General features: G+C 38.3%; 1 protein-coding gene across 2 annotated transcripts in view; it reads left to right on the top strand.

The window, feature by feature from the left end:
- The first annotated feature begins 713 nt into the window (after positions 1 to 713).
- COPS3 (COP9 signalosome subunit 3) overlaps positions 714 to 21352 on the top strand; it is a 42606-nt gene continuing 21967 nt past the window's right edge. The window contains exons 1-4 of one of the 2 annotated variants that reach the window (XM_069087905.1): positions 714 to 923; positions 7349 to 7478; positions 20555 to 20667; positions 20761 to 20810. In XM_069087905.1, coding sequence (XP_068944006.1) covers positions 863 to 923; positions 7349 to 7478; positions 20555 to 20667; positions 20761 to 20810 — 354 coding nt within the window. In that variant the 5' untranslated portion in view covers positions 714 to 862. The remainder of the gene's footprint in view (positions 924 to 7348; positions 7479 to 20554; positions 20668 to 20760; positions 20811 to 21352) is intronic. The other variant, XM_069087906.1, reaches the window with a different exon arrangement.

Here is a 21352-nt window from a genome sequence, read left to right on the forward strand (position 1 = left end):
GCTGTGCGCGCGGGGGTGCATGCTGTGTGATGCGGCCCCAAGGGGTCACGAAAGCAGAACGGAGCAGACGTGCTGCAGATTGGAGCCGGGGCAGGGAGCGTGGAGGCAGAGAGGACGCCCCGGGGTCACCTGGGTCACCCGGAACTTGGGGGCAGCCCGGGGAATAACAATGGCAGCGATAATGTAGCGCTTTCAAGGTCTTCCAGGTGCTTCCCCAACATCTCAGCCCCAGCAGCCTCCTATCGCCCCCGCAGAGGAAGCGTCTCGATTCCGGGCCGGGCCTGTAACCACTGCGCCGCCCAGCTCCCTCGTGGGAACAAAGTAAATAAATGTATTTTAAAAGTAACAACAGAAACTCCCGAGGGCTTCGGTCTCCAAGAGGCCGTTTCCCACGTCAACCAGGAGCTGCGGACAAACACGCGTCGGGACCACTTCGCTGCCGGAAGGGGCAGCACCTGGGTCCACTTTTCGTGCTCCGACCCTCAGTTTCCCCTTCTGTCAAATGAAGACGCAGATGAGGGATGGCCTGGATGACCCCCAAGGTTCTTTTCTGCTCCTGTGACAAGGCTACGATGGGCGCCCAGACCTGAAACTTCCCCCAACTCCCCTTCCTCACACTATAGAAGGCGGACCGCTGTTTCTATGGCAACGGTAACCCGTCTCGGCGCGGTCGTAATCTCGCGATATCTACCTCGCCGGAAGTGACGGCAAGCGGGAGTTCCTGAGGGGCTACCCCCCCCCACCTTGGTCAATCGCTGCTAGTCCACAGAGCTCCAAGCTTTTCCCGCCTGAGAAGCTGCTACCGCCTGGGCCTCCCTCTGCCCTTCCCCCCCCCCGTCTCCCCGTTCCCTTCCTCCCCGGGATGAACATGGCGTCTGCCCTAGAGCAGTTCGTGAACAGCGTCCGGCAGCTCTCCGCTCAAGGTCAGTCTCCAGGCGGCCGGGCCCGGCCCGGTCCGGCCCGGCCCACACTCCTTCCCCCCGGCCGCCGCTCTCTGTCCTCGGCAGGCAGGGGAGCCTAGGTGGGGGAGGAGCCGTCTCGCTCGAGCCTCATTCATTCCCCCAGGCCTAGCCCTCGCACCTCCCGTGTGGCCCCCGCGCCGAGCCGCCTCCTCCGGCAGGGGCCCAGCTGGCGGCTCCGCGGGCCGGTGTGCACGGGAAGGCTCCCCCTCCCCCTTAGCTCGCCCCAGCCCCGCCTCCGCCAGCCGTTTGTGGAGGGAGGAGAGGGAGGAGAGGCGCCTTCCTCCTCTCCTCCGGCTCCCGAGCCCAGATCCCGTCCTTCTGGGCATCCAGGCCGGTCCCCCTCCGACCCAGAGTCGCTTTGCTTGACAGTTTGCTGGGCGGTGACTTCCGCCATCGCTCTGTCCTGCACAGCGATTGGCCAAGGGGGTCCCCCTTCCCTTGCCGCGATTGGCCGAACGCCTGTCAGTCTCACCCGCTACCCCCTTTGGGAGCTTCTGGGGAAGAAGGCTGAGGGTGTAATTTGAATTCCGGGCTCCCCATGGCGGTACCTGCGCTGTGCCTTTCCCAGCGAAACCTCAGAGGCGCGAACGGCCTGTCCGTCTTTACCGAGCTAATAGGCGGAGGTGGGCGGAGAGTGAGCCCCAGGCACTGGGCACCGCCTGTGCAGGAGCATGGCTGCGGGAGATGGAGTGCTGGGGCACACTGGGAGGCCCTGCCCCGCGGAGTGAGGGGAATTCCGGAACAAAGTATTAAAGGGGGGCTGTGGGGAAGCGGTGATTATTAGCAGTCATCAGGACCATGTAGTTCGGTGAAAGTGCTGGCTTTGGAATCAGGACGACCTGAGTTCAAATCCAAGACCCTTAATTATTCATGCTCAAAGTAGTGATTAAAACACTAGTGATAATAGCGTCTGCAGCCCTTCCTGAAGGGTGGGGAGCCAAGCATGAGCTGCCGTCATAAGAACAAGCCATAGGAGACCAATCTTAACAGGATTTAGACCAGCAAATCAAGGAAATAACTTGACAGGGTCTCTGACCATAACCTTACAGATTAAATGGACTAAATGACAAAACAGTTTAAATGGGCTTAGAGTATTGATTAATGTGTTGGAGAGAAGTCACTAATGACACCCCAGAGTTGTGTCTTTAGTCCAATTCTGTTCAGTTTTCTAATCAGTTACTTGCATGAATCAACTTAGATCAAATTTGTTGTTGAGACTAACTAATACATAGGATTACAGAAGCTGAAACTAAAAAGATGTTGATAGCCTGGTTTAGTGGCCAAAATGAATAGGATGAAATGAAATAGAAATAAATACAGAGTCTTGGACAGGGGTGCAAAAAATCAACTTGTCAAGTACAGAACGAGAAAGCAATGTGAAGATGTAGGACTTTTAAAGAACTGTGAGCTCATTGTTAGAGCTGATGTGATGTTAGGCATCACTAAAAAAGGAAGATAATGTTTATAGTCTGGGACATAATATACCACTGCGTCATGCCCTGTTCAGATCATCATGACGTTATTGTGCTAAATTCTGTGTGCCATAATTTAGAACACATTGACTAACTAGAATGTCTCAGGAAGAGGGTGATCAGGAATGTAAGGATATAAGAAGATATATTGAAGGAACTAGTGATGTTTAGGCTAAAGAATAGAAGATACAGGGGCATGTGACAGCTTCTTTGAGGTATTGAAGAATTGTCATGTGGAACGATTAGGCTTTTTCTCCTTGTCTTACAGGCTAGAACGAAGACCTCTGACCAGAAGACTATACAAGGAGGCACATTCCAAAGAAATCTAAAGAATAATTTCCTATTAGAACTGTCCCAAACCTGGACTAGACTGCCTTTGAGTGTAGTGAGTTCCCTGTCACTGGAAGTAACCACATGTCAGGGGATACTGTAAATTAGATCCATGATTTGCATAGGAATTGGGCAAGATATCTTAAAAGTCTCTCTTAGTATTAAGATTGGGATTCTGTGAGAGGCATTTTTTGCCTCATTTATTCATATCCTCTCTTAATTTCGTGTCCTAGGTGAGGCATTCAGGACCAAATACTAGATAGGAGAGTGAGGGGATCCCTTTCAAGGAGCTTTTAATCTAGCAGGGAGACAAAAAAGACACATATACATGTGTAATAGTTTGAAAGGGACCATGATTTCAGTAGTAAAAACACTAGACTTGGAATCCGGAGATTTAGATTTAAGTTCCATTTTCAGGTTTCCTACCTATATGGCCTTAAATCATTTCATCTCTTTGGACCTCAGTTTTTTCAGATGTAAAATTGGAATAATAATTGCAGTAGCTACCTTATAGTATGTTTGAAGTCAAATGAGATAATGAAGGTTAGGTGTTTTATAACTGTAAAACTTCATACATGTAGGAATTATTATGTTAGTTCGGCTGCAGATATATATTCTAATGTTGGGCAGATAGCTTTATTTATCTGTACTTCAAAGGATCAAAAGATTTGGAGTTGGAAGGCATCATATTTATCTCTTCCAACATTCATTTTGCAGATGAGTAAACTGAGGCTTAAAGAGATTAATTGGCATGTTCAAGTTAGTATGTAACAGTTCATTGCAAAATAAATGGGTGATAGTCTAATTGAATTGCCACTAAGATTTGTGAACTATTACACATGTATATGTGTCTTTTTTGTCGCCCTGCTAGATTAAAAGCTCCTTGAAAATAGGGATTGTTTCCTCCTTTTATTTGTATCTCTAAGACCTATAACAACAGTTCCTGGTACAGGAGCTTTTATTATGTTTTTTGATTGGTGGGTTGATTTTCATCCTTTGTTAACTGATGCTGTGTGGCATCAGTTCTTAAATAAGTACTTTGCTCAAGGAAGAGAAACACCTTTGATGAGATCCCATGTTTTTACTTCCCTAACTCTTAAGGCTTAACATTTTTGATACTGATGCAGAATACATTGCTACTCTATCTCTTTTTGTGCTTCTGTGTCTGCAGTATTAAAGGGGGGTAGTGATGAGGTAAATTTCCTTAACATGCCAGGGTCTTTATTTCTTTCCCAGTTCCCTACCATGACTTTTATTTGAATTTGATTATTGCTACTAATCATAACGTTATGACAAGAAGTAGAAAAGCAAAAGTTCAAACTTGAGTCATATTTTATACCTTGATTTGATCATCAGAAGCTAGTTTACCTTAAAACACTTAAGTGTTACTATTTCTTTAACCTGCCAAATGCCAGCATTTCTGACAGAGGACCTTTAGTATATATGAAGAAACATATTATATCAGATTCATTTGTTGTATTTAGTTGTTGTGATTAAATTTGGATCTATCTATGAATCATATTCCTTAGTCACTAGCAATTAAATGGGCAAATGGAATTTCTCATTTTCACTAAATAATAGAAAGTTTGTGACTTTTGCCATCTATTGATACTTTTACCAATGAATGTATTTTCAAAATTAGTTTTTCTTCTTAGTCTAGTATTGACTGATTCTCTATCATCAGTCATATGGTTTATCTTATTATACACCTCAGTCCTGCTTTGGCTTCCCAATTGACAAAAAGCTCATTGTTCCTAAACATTTTCTTGTTTAGCTGTTCTTTGGTATTTATTGGTTTGAAACATTTTTTACCTAAAAGGAGAGCATAGGAGAAAAAAAGTTAAGGTGTTACAAACTAGAAGAAACTATCAGAACTTTGATAAAGAAAGGGAATGTGTTTTTCAGTTGAACTTGTGGTCCTATTATGAAAGTATATATAACTGATATTAAGAATATGGAGCTTATTATGTTACACCTTGCCTATTATGGCACATTTCCCTTATTTTTTATAAGTGATCAAATTAGAAAATGATCAGTTAAATGCCAACATATCCTGTATTATGACCAGCAGAGAATTGGTTTATGGTTATAATGTAGCTACAATCTTTTTGTAGCAGTGATGCTGTTTTTAAATTTTTTCTAGATAAAATCTTAAATTTATTTTAATTTCCACTTAAGGCATTATGTTGTTTAGGTATCACTTTAATAAAGAAGATATCTACAAAATAAGTGGACAAGTGAACTATGAAGTAGTTTCTTTGTATCCCTAACAATCCCTATTTTCAAGAAACTTTTAATCTGGCAGGGAGACAAAAAAGATACATATACATGTGTAATAGTTCACGAATCTTTTAGTTGTTGACGTTTTGAAGTTTAAACTGTAAATCAGAATGTCTGGAAAGAAAACTTAATAGGGGTCTTCCAAAGATTAATTCCAGTGCAACTTCCTCCTTATTTTTTTTGAAATATGTACTGCACAGGGGCGGCTTGGTGGCGCAGTGAGTAAAGCACGGGCCCAGAGTCAGGAGGACCTGAGTTCGGTTTGGGCCTCAGACACTTAACACCCACACAAAAACACTAGCCGTGTAACCTTGGGCAAGTTACTTAACCCCAGTTGCCCTCCAAAAGGCAAAAAATAAAAAAAAAGAAATATGTACTTCACAAACGTGGCATTTGTTAGGATATGTTAATATACATTTATGATGATGGTGTGTGTTTTATAGATAGCTGACAGTGTTTGAGAGAATGGTATATAGCTTTAGCCATAATTATTGTGAAAGTTGACAGAATTAAATGAACAACCCTGACTTTTAGTGATTTCCTAAAGTGTTTGAGAATGAAGGACATCCATCTATTTATTTATTTGTTCACTTGTTTGTTTATTTAGAAAGATAGTATTTTATTTTTTCTCCTATTACATATAATTTTAACATTCATTTTTAAAAGAATTTTGAGTTCCAAATTTTCTCCTTCCCTCTCTCACCTCTTCCTTCCCTAAGATGGCAGGCAGTTTGGTAAAGATTATATGTATGTGCGGTCATGTAAAATATATTTCTGTATTAGTCATGTTGTGAAAGAAAAAACAGACCAAAAGAAAAAATCATGGGAAAAAAATAAAGTGAAAATGGTATGCTTTGATCTGCATTCAGGCTCTATTAATTCTTTCTCTGGACGTGGATTGCATTTTTTTCATCATGAATCCTTTGGAATTGTCATGGATCATTTTATATATACATATATATATATATATATATTTTTTTTTTAAGCAATTGGGGAATTGGGGTTAAGTAACTTGCTCAAGTTACACAGCCAGGTGTTTCTAGGTGGGTGCTAAGTGTCTGAGCCCAGATTCGAGTCCAGGTCATCCCAACTCTGGGGCCAGTGCTTTTACTCGCTGTGCTACCTGGCTGCCCCCATGGATCATTATATTGCTGAGAATAACTAAGTCATTCATAGTTGATCATCACACAATGTTGCTGTTACTGTATACAATGTTGTCTTACTTTATTTTGCTTCAGTTTACGTAGGTCTTTCCAGATTTTTCTGAGATCTACCTGCTCATCATTTCTTATAGCACAATAGTATTCCATTAATTCATATATCATACCTTGTTTAGCCATTCCTCAATTGATGGGTATCCCCTCAATTTCCAGTTCTTTACCACCATAAAAAGAGCTGCTATGAATATTTTTGTAAAAGCAAGTCCTTTTCCCTTTTTTAAAAATCTCTGTGGGCTATAGACTTAGTAGTGGTATTGTTGGACCAAAGGGTATGCACAGTTTGATTAACCTTTGGGCATAGTTTGATGAGCAAATTTAGAGACAGCTCCACTTCTAATGTTCATATGAACTCTTCATGCCCAATCTGTGGTAGAACCTTCTGAGCTCATGTTGGTCTGATATGGACCACATTTGGACCCATTGTACCTTGACTCCAACAAATTCCTTTTGGTTTTCTTCGAGAATGATGGACAATAACTTCTAACTCTAGTGTCCTGATTTTCCCACATCCCCTCCAATATTTATTATTTTTCTTTTCTGTCATATCAATATGAAAGCTATGAAATGGTACCTCAGAATTGTTTTAATTTTCATTTCTCTAATCAATAGTGACTTAGAGCATTTTTTCATATAATTATAGATAGCTTTGATTTCTTCATCTGAAAATTGCCTGTTCATATCTTTTGGTCACACCATTTATCATTTGGGGAAAGACTTGTATTTTTTTTAATTTGGCTCAGTTCTCCATATATTTGAAAAATGGGGCAATTATCAGGGATACCTGCTGTAAAAATTGTTTCCTGTCTTTCTGCTTTCCTTCTAATCTTGGTTGCATTGGTTTTGTTTATGTAAAACCTTTTTAATTTAATATAATCAAAATGATCCTTTTTACATCTTGTGAAGCTCTCTATTTCATTTAGTAATAGATTTGTTTGTGATATTAACCTCAGTTATTACAATTTGGTATTTATATACTCTTACAGTTTATTCTTTATTTTCTCATATTTTTACAATGTTGTCTTTGCCCCTTCATGTCAGTTTACTGTGCCATGAGTCAATGATACCATTATTTGATGTTTTCTAGGGCAAATGACTCAACTTTGTGAATTGATAAACAAAAGTGGAGAACTTCTAGCAAAAAATTTATCCCATCTTGATACAGTGCTTGGTGCTTTGGATGTACAAGAGCATTCCTTGGGGGTCCTTGCAGTTCTGTAAGTGATGTTTTATTGTGATAGATATAAACTTACCTTAACCCCTAAATTAACTTAAAAACTTTATGATGGGGCGGCTAGGTGGCACAGTGAATAGAGCACCGGTCTTGGAGTCAGGAGGACCCGAGTTCAAATTTGGCCTCAGACACTTAACACACATCCCCCCCCCCCAATAGCTGAGTGATCTTGGGCAAGTCACTTAACCCCAATTACCCTTCCCCCCAAAAAAACTTTATGAACCAGAGTTTTGTGGATTTTTTTATATGAGAAAAAAAGCAGATTATATGAAGAAAATTCCGTTTTTCTGTAAAATTGAAACTGTCATAGGAATGTTACTATAATACTATAGTAACATAGTAATGTTAGAATTCATTGAAACTATAGAATACTGCTGCTGGGTGGGACCTTTGAGATCATTTCGTTCTATTCTGTAGTTTTACAAAGGATGAAGCTGAACCAGAGAGAGGGGAATGATTTCCTCAAGATCATACAAGCACCTCTACCCAGGGCTCCTAGCACCTGGTTTTACAGTTGTGCTCATTGTGGTATTGAGTTTCATCAGGCTTTAAATTTTTTTCATTTGGATTGGTAAAGTGGGTTTTTTTAGTATTAAAATTGTTTTTGGAAATGAAAGGTGAATGTGACTGGTGAGGTGGGGGGAAGGGAATAAGCGTTTATATAGTACTGCTATTTGTCAGGCACTGTGTTAAGTGCTTTTTCTTACAATAGCTTTGCAAAGATAGGTGCTGTTATTATCCCCATGTTATAGTTGAGGAAAGTGAAGCAAACAGATGTTAAGTGACTTGCTCAAGATGACACAGCTAGTGTCTGAGGCTGGATTTGAACTTATACTTCTTTGACTCCAGACCCAGCACTCTGTCCTTTTTGTCACCAGTTGCCTCTGGCAGATTAAGTTGCTAGTACCCCTGAATATTTTGGGGGGGGGAGGGCAATTGGGGTTAAGTGACTTGCCCAAGGTCACATGGCTAGTTTTTGCATTAAATGTCTGAGGCCGGATTTCAACTCAGGTCCTCCTGACTCCAGGGCCGGTGCTCTATTCACGGTGCTCTATTCACTGTGCCACCGCCACCTAGCCACCCCCACCCCTGAATATTTTAAGCATTATTTTTTCAGTACTTTATCCAAAGATTTCTAACTGGGAAATAAAAATTCAGAATGATCAAGTCAGATATGGCTGAGATGGAGAATATTAATAAAATTACTATTGATCTTAGGCAAATTTACTTTGAATTCTTTTTTTTTTTTTTTAAAGCAATCAGGGTTAAGTAACTTGCTCAAGGTTACACAGCCGGTTATTTCTGGGTGTGGTGCTGAATATCTGAGCCCGAATTTGATCCAGGTCATTCCAACACTGGAGCCAACGCTCTTACTCACTGTGCTACCTGGCCGCCCCTTTACTCTGAATTCTTATGCAGCTTTAGGCTCAGTCAATTATAATGAACTTCCTTTAAGACCTAATCAAGTAAAACTTATTTTAAATGGGATTCCCAACAACACAATATATGATCTGGTATAGATAATGGAGTTTGTTTAATCAGTAGTAGTTTTAGTATTATGTAATAGGTCATTATAGCAAGTAATGATATTTGTATTAATTCATAAATATGTGGAAAAATATTGATTAACACAAAATGAGTTACTGTAAGAAAACAACAAGCAATGAAGAGATGCTATCAGTTAAGAGAAGCCCAAGAATCAAACTTAAAAGACGGGAGTAGTCTCAGAGCAAGTGCAGAGTCAGAGGAAGGAGTAATCTCCAGGTCAGAGGAAAAAAAAATCACTTGGCTGCAAGTAATGTAAGAAAAGCTAGAGGAAATGAAGAAGGGAAAAAATGAAATTAGAATTGAAATAGGAGCTCTTAAGGGGAGGGGGAATTCAAAGGGGAATAGAATAAATGGCTTCAAATAGAAAATGGAAAACCTTATTCAAGAAGTAAACTCCCTGAAAAATCAAATTAGAGCTTAGTAACTCCTTAAGACTACAAGGAATGGGAGGGAAAAAGGTCAAAACAGGATCAAATAAAAAAAATGTAAGGTACCTACTATCAAAAATAAATGATCTGGGAAACTGATTGAGGAGTCATCATTTAAACGTCATTGAATTCTCTGAAAATCATGAACAAACAAAAAACTTGGATACTGTGATTCAGGAAATCATTTTTTAAAATATCCAGAACTATTAGAACCAGAGGGCAAAGTCAAAATAGAATCTACTGATCGTCTCTTGAAACTGAGCCAGGAATCTTATATTCAAAATCCAGTTTTCAAGTTAGAGAAAAAAATACTATAAATAGCTAGAAAAAGGTTCATATACCTAGGAACAACAGTCAAAGTGGCACAATAATGAAAGAATGAAGCATTTATTAAGTCTGATCTATGTGCTAAGCACCAGGGCTACAAATAGAAAAGTGCAACAGCCCTTACTCTCAAAGAGCTCATGGTCTAAATGGAGGAGACTATACAGATGGAAGTTTTCAGCTGCAAGCCAGATGAAAAAGTTCCATGGTCCTTACGATGCAGCAGCAAAGCAAATGATGATGCCTCTTTTTTGTCATTTTTTTCTGATAAAATCATATCAGTTTCTGATGTTGAACTTTAGTGACAGTGCCAGACACAAGAACTCTCTTTCATGAGGCTTTAAGTAGATGTGACCTGCAGAATCAGGTGCCAGATTGCCTTTCCAGTCAGTTAGCCAGTAAACATTAGTACCTACTATCTTACCTGCCAGGCATGGTGCTAAACACTGCCATAAAAATAAGAAAAAGAGGGGTGGCTAGGTGGTACAGTGAATAGAGTACCAGCCCGGAAGTCAGGAGGACCTGAGTTCAAATGTGGCCTCAGACACTTAATACTTACTAGCCGTGTGACCTTGGGCAAGTCACTTAATCCCAATCGCCCTCCAAAAACCAAAAAAAAAAAAAAAAAGAAAAGAAAAAGAAAGACTGTCTCTGCCCCCAAGAAATTTGCCATCTAATGGGGAAGAATTACACACAAAAGGAAGCTAGGGAGTCAAGGTAGGGAAGGTACCCCAGCACCAGGGATTTTATAGAGAAGTACAGAAGACTAGAGCCCATTGGGAAATGAAGAGATGGTTAGCATAGGTGCCCTCCTTAAATGGAGGTTTTGGGAGGAATTCATCATTTCACCCTGCAGTCAGAGGGGCAGAAGGTAATTTTAGTTCCAAGGCTGATCTTACAGGATGATGAAGTTCCTAGTGATGAAATTCTTAGGTGCTTGATGGAGAAGTCCAAAGGAATGCAAGATGGTGGATGGGAAATGAAAAAATGGCTATAGTTCATGACCTTAGCTCACTTCCAGATCAACAAATAAAAGAGGTTTTTTTTCCTCAAGTTGATGGCTCAGGGCACTGTAGTAACTACTTTACAGGAGAGAAAATCTTGGAATATGGTATTCCAAAAGACAAAAGGGCAGCAGCCAAGAACAACTTAGCCTGAAAAACTAAGTGTAATCCTACAGGAGGGAAAATGAACTTAAACATTTTTAAAATGCATTTCATTAAATATTTCCCAGGGACATTAAAAAATTTTTGAACAATCTTTTTTAAAAATTTTGAGTTCCAAATTCTCTTTCTCCTTCTCATGCCTTCCCATCCTTGAGAAGACTAGCAATTTGATATCACTTATATGTGAGAAGTCATGCAAAACATTTTCTATATTAGCCATATTGCAAAAGAAAACAGCCAAAGACACACCCAAAAATAAATAAGAAATTTTAAAAGTATGCTGCAGTCTACCTTCAGAGTTTATCATTTTTCTGGAAGTGGATAGAATCTTTCATTGTGGATTCTTTGGAGTTGTCTTGGATTATTGTCTTGATCAGAGTAGCTAATTCTTTCTCGGTTGATCATCCTTAGAATATTGCTGTTATTTTGTACAATGTTCTCCTGGTTCTGCTTAGTTCACTTTGCATTAATTTGTGTAAGTCTCCCCAGGTTTTTCTGAAACCATCCTGCTTGTCATTTCTTACAGTATTCTATCACAGTGATATGCCACACTTTGTTCAGCCATTTCCCAATTGATGCGCCCTTCCCTTGAAATGCAATTCTTTGTCACCACAAAAAGAGCTGCTATAAATATTTTTGTACAAATAGGTCTTTTACCCTTTTATTTGATTTCTTTGGAATATAAAAAAATATAGTGGTATTGCTGATTAAAAGGGTATGCACTTTTTTATCTCTTTGGGCCTAGTTCCAAATTGTTCTCCAGAATGTTAGACTAGTTCACAGCTCCACCAATAGTTCGTTTGTATCCCAGTTTTTCCACATCCCTTCCAATATTTGTCATGGAAAATAGAGGTTTAATAGAATAAAGGACTTTTAAACTTTCCTAATGAAAAGACTAGAAATGTATAGAAACTTTAAATTCAAATATTGGAAATGAGAGAAACCTAGAAAGATAAATGCATTTGTTCATTTAGAAAGAGCTAAATGCTGATGAAGTATTTACATTCAAATTGAGAGAGAAGTGACAATGTTTCATTAAGGATCAGAGGGAGTTAAGTAAGAAATACAGTCTATCAGTATAGTTCTCGCCTGTTTTGTTGGGTTTTAGAGAGGGGAGAAAAAGGAAGAAAGGAATACTTTAGTACAGAAGCTAGGAGGAAAGAGAAGAAGCCCTTACTACTTCACATAAATATGGTAGGTGAAAAAAGTATACAAACATCTAAGAAAGTATAGAGGAATTGGGCATCTGATTAACCTCATTCTTTTTTTTTTTTTTTTGCCTTTTGGAGGGCAATTGGGGTTAAGTAACTTGCCCGAAGGTTACATGGCTAGTTTTTTTTTTGTGCGTGTTAAGTGTCTCAGGCCGGAATGGTCCTCCCAACTCCAGGGCCGCGCTTTACTCACTGTGCCACCTAGCCGCCCAATGTACAATTCTTTTTTTTTTTTTAAGCAATTGGGGTTAAGTAACTTGCTCAAGGTTACAGGGCCAGTTATTTCTGGGTGTGGTGCTGAGTATCTGAGCCCGGATTCGATCCCCAGGTCATCCCAACACTGGGGCCGGTACTCTTACTCACTGAGCCACCTGGCCTCCCCGATTAACCTCATTCTTAACTGAGTTTCAGAGCCAGAAAAAGGATTGCGCACATAGACATATATATAATGTAGTGCATTGAGAATTTTCAAGGTTCTTAATAGCTACTGTTCAAATAAGGCATTATAGGATACAGACAAGTAAACTGCAGTCTGTGTGGGACACACACCATCATTATTTGGTGTTCGTGTATGTGTTGACAATTTAGATAACACATACTATTTCTATATGTACATATGTGTGTATACATATATACATGCATATATAAGTATATACTCTCTCTCTTTCTTAAGCTGTTTGGCCACTGAGAGTAACAAATAAGAAATGATTTACTTCTTATAAAAATAAAAGTTTTGCTTAGGGCAGGTCCTGGGTACTTATGACAAAGGAGTATACTTAAATTGTTATTAGGGAAAGAATGTGGCCTTGTTAGCATAGCCCTTTACCATAGAAAAAGAAAGCAGTATCTTCTTAGTACATCAAAGAAATAAACAGAAAAATAGCCAATACTACTAAGATAATAGAATTTGATTTTTACAAAATTACAATGACCAAATTTGTATCCAAAGAAGAAGCCTCCCTCTATCATTTTTGTAGAAGTTGAGGTCCATGAGTATTAAATGTTGCATATAATAAAGCCACACTTTCAAAAATATATATTGGTTAGTCTTGTGGACGTTATTTTACTTTCTCTTTTTAAATTCTTTATTATAAGAGGTGAACTCTGTCTGGGATGGTGTAAGTTAGGGGTACCCTGGGAAATATGTAGGTAATATAAAAACAAAAGATCAATAAAAATTTTGTGTAAAAAAAAAATACATTAAATTCAACTAGGAAATAGGGAATAGGCTGGGATATGGCGAAAAGGACATAAGAAGTACAGTAGATTTGTGCTGTAAATAATCTTGGTCAAACAAAGTTAGCTCCGAAGTGTAAATCATAAAGGGAAAGAGAAAGAAAATGTAAGAACCAGAGACTGGGTTCCAGTATGGGTGAGGAAAGGAAGAACAGAGGACTAGGAAGAGACCATTTCAATCACAGATCACTAGAGTTAATCAGATTCCTTTTTTTTACCTTCTTCACACTGCCGTTATGGAAGGGAAAAGATTGGTAGAAAGAAGTGTGCCTACAGCAAGGACACCAGAGAAAAGCCAACAGGATGACAAAGACAGATAAAAACTTACTTAGGGGGAGAAATTAAACATTCATTGAAAAGTGTCATCTTACTGAACATTTATTTCGCAACTATTGAGATTAGGTCCAAATCCTAAGACTTGGAAGATGAAGAAGATGAGGATATTATAACAAATTCAGCAATTTCCACTCCATAACACCAAGATGCTGGAATGGTTCTAGAGAATAATTGATGAGTTAAGTAAAAGTATCAGTGAATAAGAAAAGAAAGTAGATCTTTGAATGAAATAAATCAGCAAGTCTGATGACAGGAATTTAGAACAAAATATAAACATTCTGTAGCAATAGATTTTTTTTTAATGGTGAATAAAAATCAAGGAACAGAAGAAAAGATTTAAGAGGATAGCAAAATCAAATTATTGTAAGCAAAGAGACTATAAGTGCTGACTTTAGTGAAAGAAAAGAATATATAAAAATGTTCAGTAGGGAAAAAATCTTAATTGTAATCTGAAATGTGAAGGGATTAAATTGCCTAATAAAAGAGAAGAGGAAGGTAAAAAAAGGGATTTAAGAACCCCATCTGATTGCTGCATACAAGCTATAGGCCTAGGGCCTGAACCTGTGATTTCATTGATGTTGGGAACTCCTAGATGTACAGTACAGATTTTTTCTCGCCAATTTAATCATAGAGAATAGCCTAGGAAAGGGTTTTTTAATAACACAATTAGTGTTTTTCTAGTGCTTTCAGTTTTGCAAAGCACTTAACAAATATCACATCTTATGGTCACAGTAATCCTGGGAGGTAGTTGTTATTATTATTATTTCCATTTTATATGTGAGGAAACTGGTGGGCAGAGATTAAATGACTTGCTCAGGATCACAGAGCTGGTAAACATCTGAGACCAGATTTGAACTCAGGTTTTCCTTTGTCCAGGTCTGACATTTTATCTGCTGTTCACTTAGCTACCATTTTAAAAATAAGGCTTTATGGTATTTTAAAACGTAAAAAAAATTCTCAGCTCCTGCGTACAAAAGCAAGAGGCCCTCTGGCAGTAGTTTATTGACCCTTTGCCTAGAGAACTGGAAGGATAAGTGCCTTGTCTGGTCACATAGGCTGTCTGTTCAGAGGGAGAACTTGAAACCGGGATGATGCCTGTCTCTGAATCTAACTCTTTAAAAAAAAAAGATTATATAATAAACAACGAAAAAGATGTTGAACTACAAGTAACGGAAAAAAAAGTTGAAATATTAATTATCAGACTTAAGGTGAATCTAACTCTTTATCCCCTTTGCTATAATGTATAAAGAAAAAAACCTTAACATATATAGATACTTACAGAATAAAAATGAAGGAATGGAACAGAGGTACTACTGGACTGGTTAGCCATTTCCTTCTCCAGATCATTTTTACAAATGAGGAAACTGAGGCAAACAGTTACATGACTTGCCCAGGATTATACAGCTAATAATTTTCTGAGGCCGTATTTGAACTCTGAATGATGAGTCTTCCTGACTCTAGGCCCAGTTCTCTATCTCTACTGTGCCACCTAGCTGCCCCCTAGAAACAAATGATTGTATCATATAGTACTAATACCAAGACTTAGTATTAGATTTAGAAAAGTACTCAGGAATTCTATCTCTGAAAACTTAGGTGAACAGAATAAAAAAGGGAGAACCTATGAGTTGAATATGCAGTTAGGGAACCTAGGAAGTAAATTAGCTATCTTACCTTGTGCTGCAAGTTATTTCTTAGGCATAGGACTGGGAACTAAGATTTCATTGACATAGAGAAGCTAGACGCATAGTGGGCAAAGTCTTGGACTTGGAGTCAGAAACACCTGAATTTGAATCCTGCCTCCATATTTCCTGTCTTATCTGGGTGACCCTGTGCAGATCACTTAGCTTTTCCTCATCTATAAAATGAGGATGGTAACAGTGTTACTTCACAGGGCTGTCAGGAGATCAAATCAAATCAAATGAGATAAAAGGTATAAAGTCCTCTGCAGATCTTGAAGAGTTATGTGAATGCAAGCTCTCATTATCATTTTTCTGGGCTTGAGGTTATTCATCTGTAAAATGACTTCTGAGATCCCTTCCAGCTTTAAATTTATGATCCTAGAAGAAATGTTAACAGAGCGAAAATAGAGAAACTTGAGAATAAAAAGACTATAGAACTAATATGTAAAAGAACTGGGTTTTTGATAAGCTATTAGCTAAACTAATCAAGAAAAACAGGAGGAAAATCAAAGAAAAATGAGCAAACTAGGTAAAAATCACAACTAGCAAAAAGTAAATAAAAGAAGTATCAGAAACTACACAACTAATATACACAGAAGTTAGACAATATGGAATAGTAGATAGAAGCTGGCCTCAGAATCAAAACCAGCTGGATTCAGGTCCCTCCTCTGACCTGAAGAGCAGATGCCTCTTTGCATTGGTAAAATAAGTTCTCTGTACCAGAGAAAGAACAGGGTTAGTCAAATAACAGCAACAACAACAAAAACACCATGTTTGATTACAGGCCCCCAAACCTTAAGAATCCAAAGGAAGCAGATGAATATCTACAAAAATGCCAAATACCTAAACAAGAAAAAAATGTTAAACACCTCCTTCTCAAAAAAAGCAGTCCTGCAAAGCCGTGAATGAGTGACTAGAGGGAGAAGACAAGAGAATCAGTGAAGAAACTACTTGAAACCATTAATAGCTTCAGTAAAGTTCTTGAATTCAAAATAAATCTACCAAAAACATCATTAGTATTTCTTTTTTAAAAGACTTACTTATTTTAGTTTACAACATTCAATTCCACAATCCCCTGAGTTTCAAATTTTTCCCCCTCTGTCTTTTCCCCCCACCCCCATGGCAGCATGCAATAAAATATTGGATCTACAAATACCTTCACATTAAACATTAGTCAAGTTGTAAAGAAGGATTATAACCAATGGAGTAAACAATGAAAAAGAGAAACAAAACAAAAAAAGAGAGCAGGTAGTTTGCTTCAATCAGCATTCAGACTCTGTAGTTCTTTCTCTGGATGTGGACAGCCCTTTCCACCAGGAGTCTTTTGGAGTTGTCTTCTAACCTTGCATTGCTGAGAGGAGCCCAGTCAATCAAGGTTAGTTGTCACACATATGATGTGTCTGTAATTGTGTACAAAGTTCTCCTGGTTCTGCTCTCCTCACTCAGCTTCAGTTTCTATAAGTCTCTCCGGGTTATTATGAAGTCTGTCTACTCCTCATTTCTTATAGTACAATAGTATTCCATTACATTCATATACCATAACTTGTTCAGCCATTCCCCAATTGACGGGCATCCCCTTGATTTCCAATTCTTGGCCACCACAAAAAGAGCTGCTATAAATATTTTTGTACATACAAGTCCTTTTCCCACTTCTATGATCTCTTTGGGATACAGCCCTAGAAGTGGTATTGCTGGGCCAAAGGGTATGTACTTATTTATAGCCCTTTGGTCATAGTTCCAGATTGCTCTTCAGAAAGTTTGAATCAGTTCACAGCTCCACCAACAATGTATTAGTGTTCCAATTTTTCCACATCCTCTCCAGCATTTATCATTTTCCTGTTTTGTCATGTTAGCCAATCTGACCAGTGAGATGTGGTACCCCAGAGTTGTTTTGATTTGCATTTCTCTAATCAATAGTGATTTAGAGCATTTTTTCATATGCTTATAGATATCTTTAATTTCTTCCTCTGAAAACTGCCAGTTCATATCATTTGACCATTTGTCAGTTGGGGAATTAGTATTTCTTTAAAGGAATAATAAAAATCAGAAAGAAACCATGATAATATGAGAAATTTTCCTCAAAATATCTGCTAAAGTACATTAAATATCTGGAAACTAACTTACCAAGACTAATATGAATGCAACTACAAAAAACAGTTGCAGAAAATAAAGGAAAACATAAATGGGTAGAGATATTCCATGGTCATGATTAGGTGGTTCCAATATAACAAAAAGGATGCAATCAAAATTATTTTATGGATTTGATGCTATACCCATCAGGTTACAAAGGGGATACTTTGTAGAATGTAGCAAAACAATTCATTTGGAGGAATAATAGGTCTAGAATCTCAAAAGAAATAATGAAAAGTAGAAAGAAGTATAAAGTACAAATGGAAGGGGCACATAGAGAACTTTACCTGACCTTGATTTATATTATAAACAATAGTCATCATTTTGGTACTAGTACAAAAAGAGAAAGAGTAGATCAGTGAAACAGACTGGATGAGCAGGAAGTAGAAGCAGCTGAAAACAGTAGCCCAGTGTTTGATAAACTCAAGTGCATAAATTTTGGGGGCAAGAATTCCCTTTTTGACAAGAAATGATGGAAAAACTTGAAAATAATTTTGTAGAAATTCAGTTGACATAATATCTTAGACCATACATCATAAAATCTAAAAATGGATATACTGCCTGTGGATTAAGGTACATCATAAAAAATTAGAAGAGAGTGGAGGAAGTGCTTTTCACAACCATAGCTATGGGAAGAATCTTAAATAAGAAAAACTGTTTTGATCACATAAAATATTTCTGCTGTTATTAAATCATTGAAAAAAGTAAAAAGAGAAACTAAGTGGGAAAATGTTTGCATCTCCAATTCCCCAATAAATTAAAAACAAGTGTTGTGTTGCAAATTAGCAAAGATTGAAATTTGCAAATTGTCGATGTTGAGGGGCCATGTGAAGACTAATTAAAACATTAATGCCCTGAATTAGTTCTAAATATAATTTGGAATTATAAAAGATGAGTGAAAGAACTAAGCATACCCTTGAACCAACCATTCTATTCTAAAGTTAGAGACAGAAGCCGTCAGTCAGCAAGTATGTATCCTGTGCTTATCCCCATCCCCCTGAGCTAGGCTTTGAGTTCTAAGCACTATGATCACACAAAGAATGAAATAACCCCTACTCCCAAGGAAGTTACATTTTAAGACCCCATATAGTGATTGAGAGTTCATTCGTACCTAAGGGGAACTCCCAGTTCAGCACCTTCTGTCTGCAACTTACTGTCTTAGTTGCCTTGAGCATCAGGAGTGCTTAAGAGTGATTTGCCTATGGTCACATAGACAGTATGTGTTAAAAGCGGAACTTGAACCCAAGTCTTCCTACATATGTTGCTGGTACTCTATTCATTTTGCTTCTTGAGAGTCACTGTGCATATCCAGATATTTATAACAGCTCTCTGTGGTAAAGGGGGTGCTTATATAAATGCTGTAATAGGTCAGACTTGGCTCAGGCTGGGTTGGTACTTTAGGTTCATGATTGGCATGTAAATTTAACAAGTTAATGTAGTCAAAGCAGGAGAAGTCAATTCAAATTAACAAGCATTTATTAAGTGCCTGCTATGTACACTGTACTGAATGTTGGGATACAAAGACAAAAACAGTCAGCCTTCAAGGAGCCCACAATCTTAATGGGGGAGACAACATACAAATAAGATATATTTATGATATGTTGGACATAATTTGAGAGTGAAAGCACTAACCTTAAGAGAGATTAGGAAAGAGAGGGAGAAAATTCTAGGCATGAGGGATAGCCACTGAAATGTGAAGATGTCGTGTCTCATGCAAGGAATTGCAAGGAAGCCAGTGTCACTAAATCATAGAATATGTGGAAGGAGGTGTTGGGGGTGTGGTGGTGTGAGGGTGGGGGAGGAGGAGTAGAGTAAGGTATGAGAAGAATGGAAAAGTAGGAAGGAGCCTACTACTTTCAAGGTCATTAAAAGGAGATTTAAAGGAAGATAACTAGCTGTGATCTAGTGAGTTTTGTTGTGTGTGTAGCATTTGAGGGGGGGGGTGTGGAATTTGTTTGTTTTTTATAGAGAGCAAGAAAGCAGCCAGTAAACTGAAAGAAATTAAAGATTAGTAGGAGCTGGGTGTGGGGGGAGGTGGATAAAGAGTCAGTCTGCCAGAGGAGACCAGATAATTGGGATCTTGTGTGCTTGTAGAGGAGTTTGCCTTTTACAGCCAGAAAGGCCATTTTAGGAGGGAAGCATACCAGGGAAAGGATATTCCAAACTGGGAAGGGATGTTAATTGAGACATTCTTGAATGAGCTGAGCACAGCATTCTTGTGGCAGTGCTGGTTGAGTTCCTCTGTCTTCAGTCAGAACCCTGAGCAAGGAGCTCCAGCCCCTTGTGTTTTGTCTGTTTTTCACTCAGGTGAACAGGAAGCTGTATTAATAGACCAAACCTTAGTTCTCTGAGTCAATTAAATCTTGAGGACAGTTTCAGTATCTTTTGAGGAATAACTTCCATAATCTTCATGAGGATAGAGCCTTAGGATATTACTCCCATCAAAAATGTAATGAAATATTTTGAGTAAGAATGTGAAAAACACAGAAAAGCATTGGAAGCTTTTTATGAACTGATGCAAAGTAAAATAAGCAGAGCTAAATGAGTATACACTATGACTTTGGCAAGATAAATGAAAAGATTAACTAACAGAAGCCAGATTCTTACTTAGTAAGTGAACATCTATTGATTTTACAGAGGAAGTGATAATGAAATGTACTGCTCTCCTTTCAGCAAAGAGGCAAGACTTAGAGGGCATGATATTGGATACCCTGTCAGATATGGTAACTGTTTCTGGTATTTTTGCTTAATTGTTTTTCTTTGTTATAAGGGAGGGTTCAATCTTGACAAGGAGGGAAGGGTTTTTAGAAATGACTGAGATAAAGACAAAAGGCATCAATAGGACATTTTTAAAAAGATGAGTTTAAAGTGCCTATCAAGGAAAGAGCAGAAGATTTGTGTATATTTGGCATGCGTAACTGTAAGTTATTTTTTTCTAGCTATCTGCTTGTTTCCCCTTCTCAAAAATGAAAGTAATTGAATCTTTGTCTCCTTACTTTAGGTTTGTGAAGTTTTCTATGCCCAGTGTACCTGACTTCGAAACATTATTCTCACAGGTTCAGCTTTTTATCAGCACTTGTAATGGGGAACATATTAGATATGCAACAGATACTTGTAAGCTATGTATTAATTTATTATTTTCTGTTGAATATGTTTTATGTTTACTACAATTACTTAAATTTTTAAATGATTTATTGTTTTATCTAGTTGCTGGTCTTTGCCATCAGTTAACAAATGCTCTCGTGGAAAGAAAACAGGTAAGAAATTTTATTTGGTCATTTTAAGCCCAATATACAATATTGTTTCGATTGAAGATTAAAGCTAATAATATTAATGCTTTGTACATAGTGCCTTCTGAGCAACTCAAAGTACTTTTCCCATGTCATTTAATTTCATCATTTTATTTAGAAGAAATAAGCATAAAAAAAATCAGTTGTGTGCAGTGTCTCAATTTTAAGGGACTAGTCTTAGGACTCAACCTAATATTTATTTTGTTGTAGAATATTACTTTTCTACCTGTTGAAATTTAAAATAGTTTTCAGTATGTTGGTCTGAGGGAGACTGAAAATACAAAGTATGCATTAACTCTTACTAAGAGTACTATAGTTTGAAAAAAAGGCTCATAGTAACCAGTCATTCTCTTGCCATGTGAGCTCTTCAATATATTTAAAATATGACTATAGGGGCGGCCAGGTGGTTCAGCGAGTAAGAGCACCGGCTCCACTGTCGGGATGACCTGGGGATCAAATCCGGGCTCAGACACTCAGCACCACACCCAGAAATAACTGGTCGTGTAACC

Source organism: Petaurus breviceps, unplaced genomic scaffold (assembly GCF_028583685.1).
Source record: "Petaurus breviceps papuanus isolate PSGF00001 unplaced genomic scaffold, PetGlider_PUasm1.0 183, whole genome shotgun sequence".
NCBI classification, from domain to species: domain Eukaryota; kingdom Metazoa; phylum Chordata; class Mammalia; order Diprotodontia; family Petauridae; genus Petaurus; species Petaurus breviceps.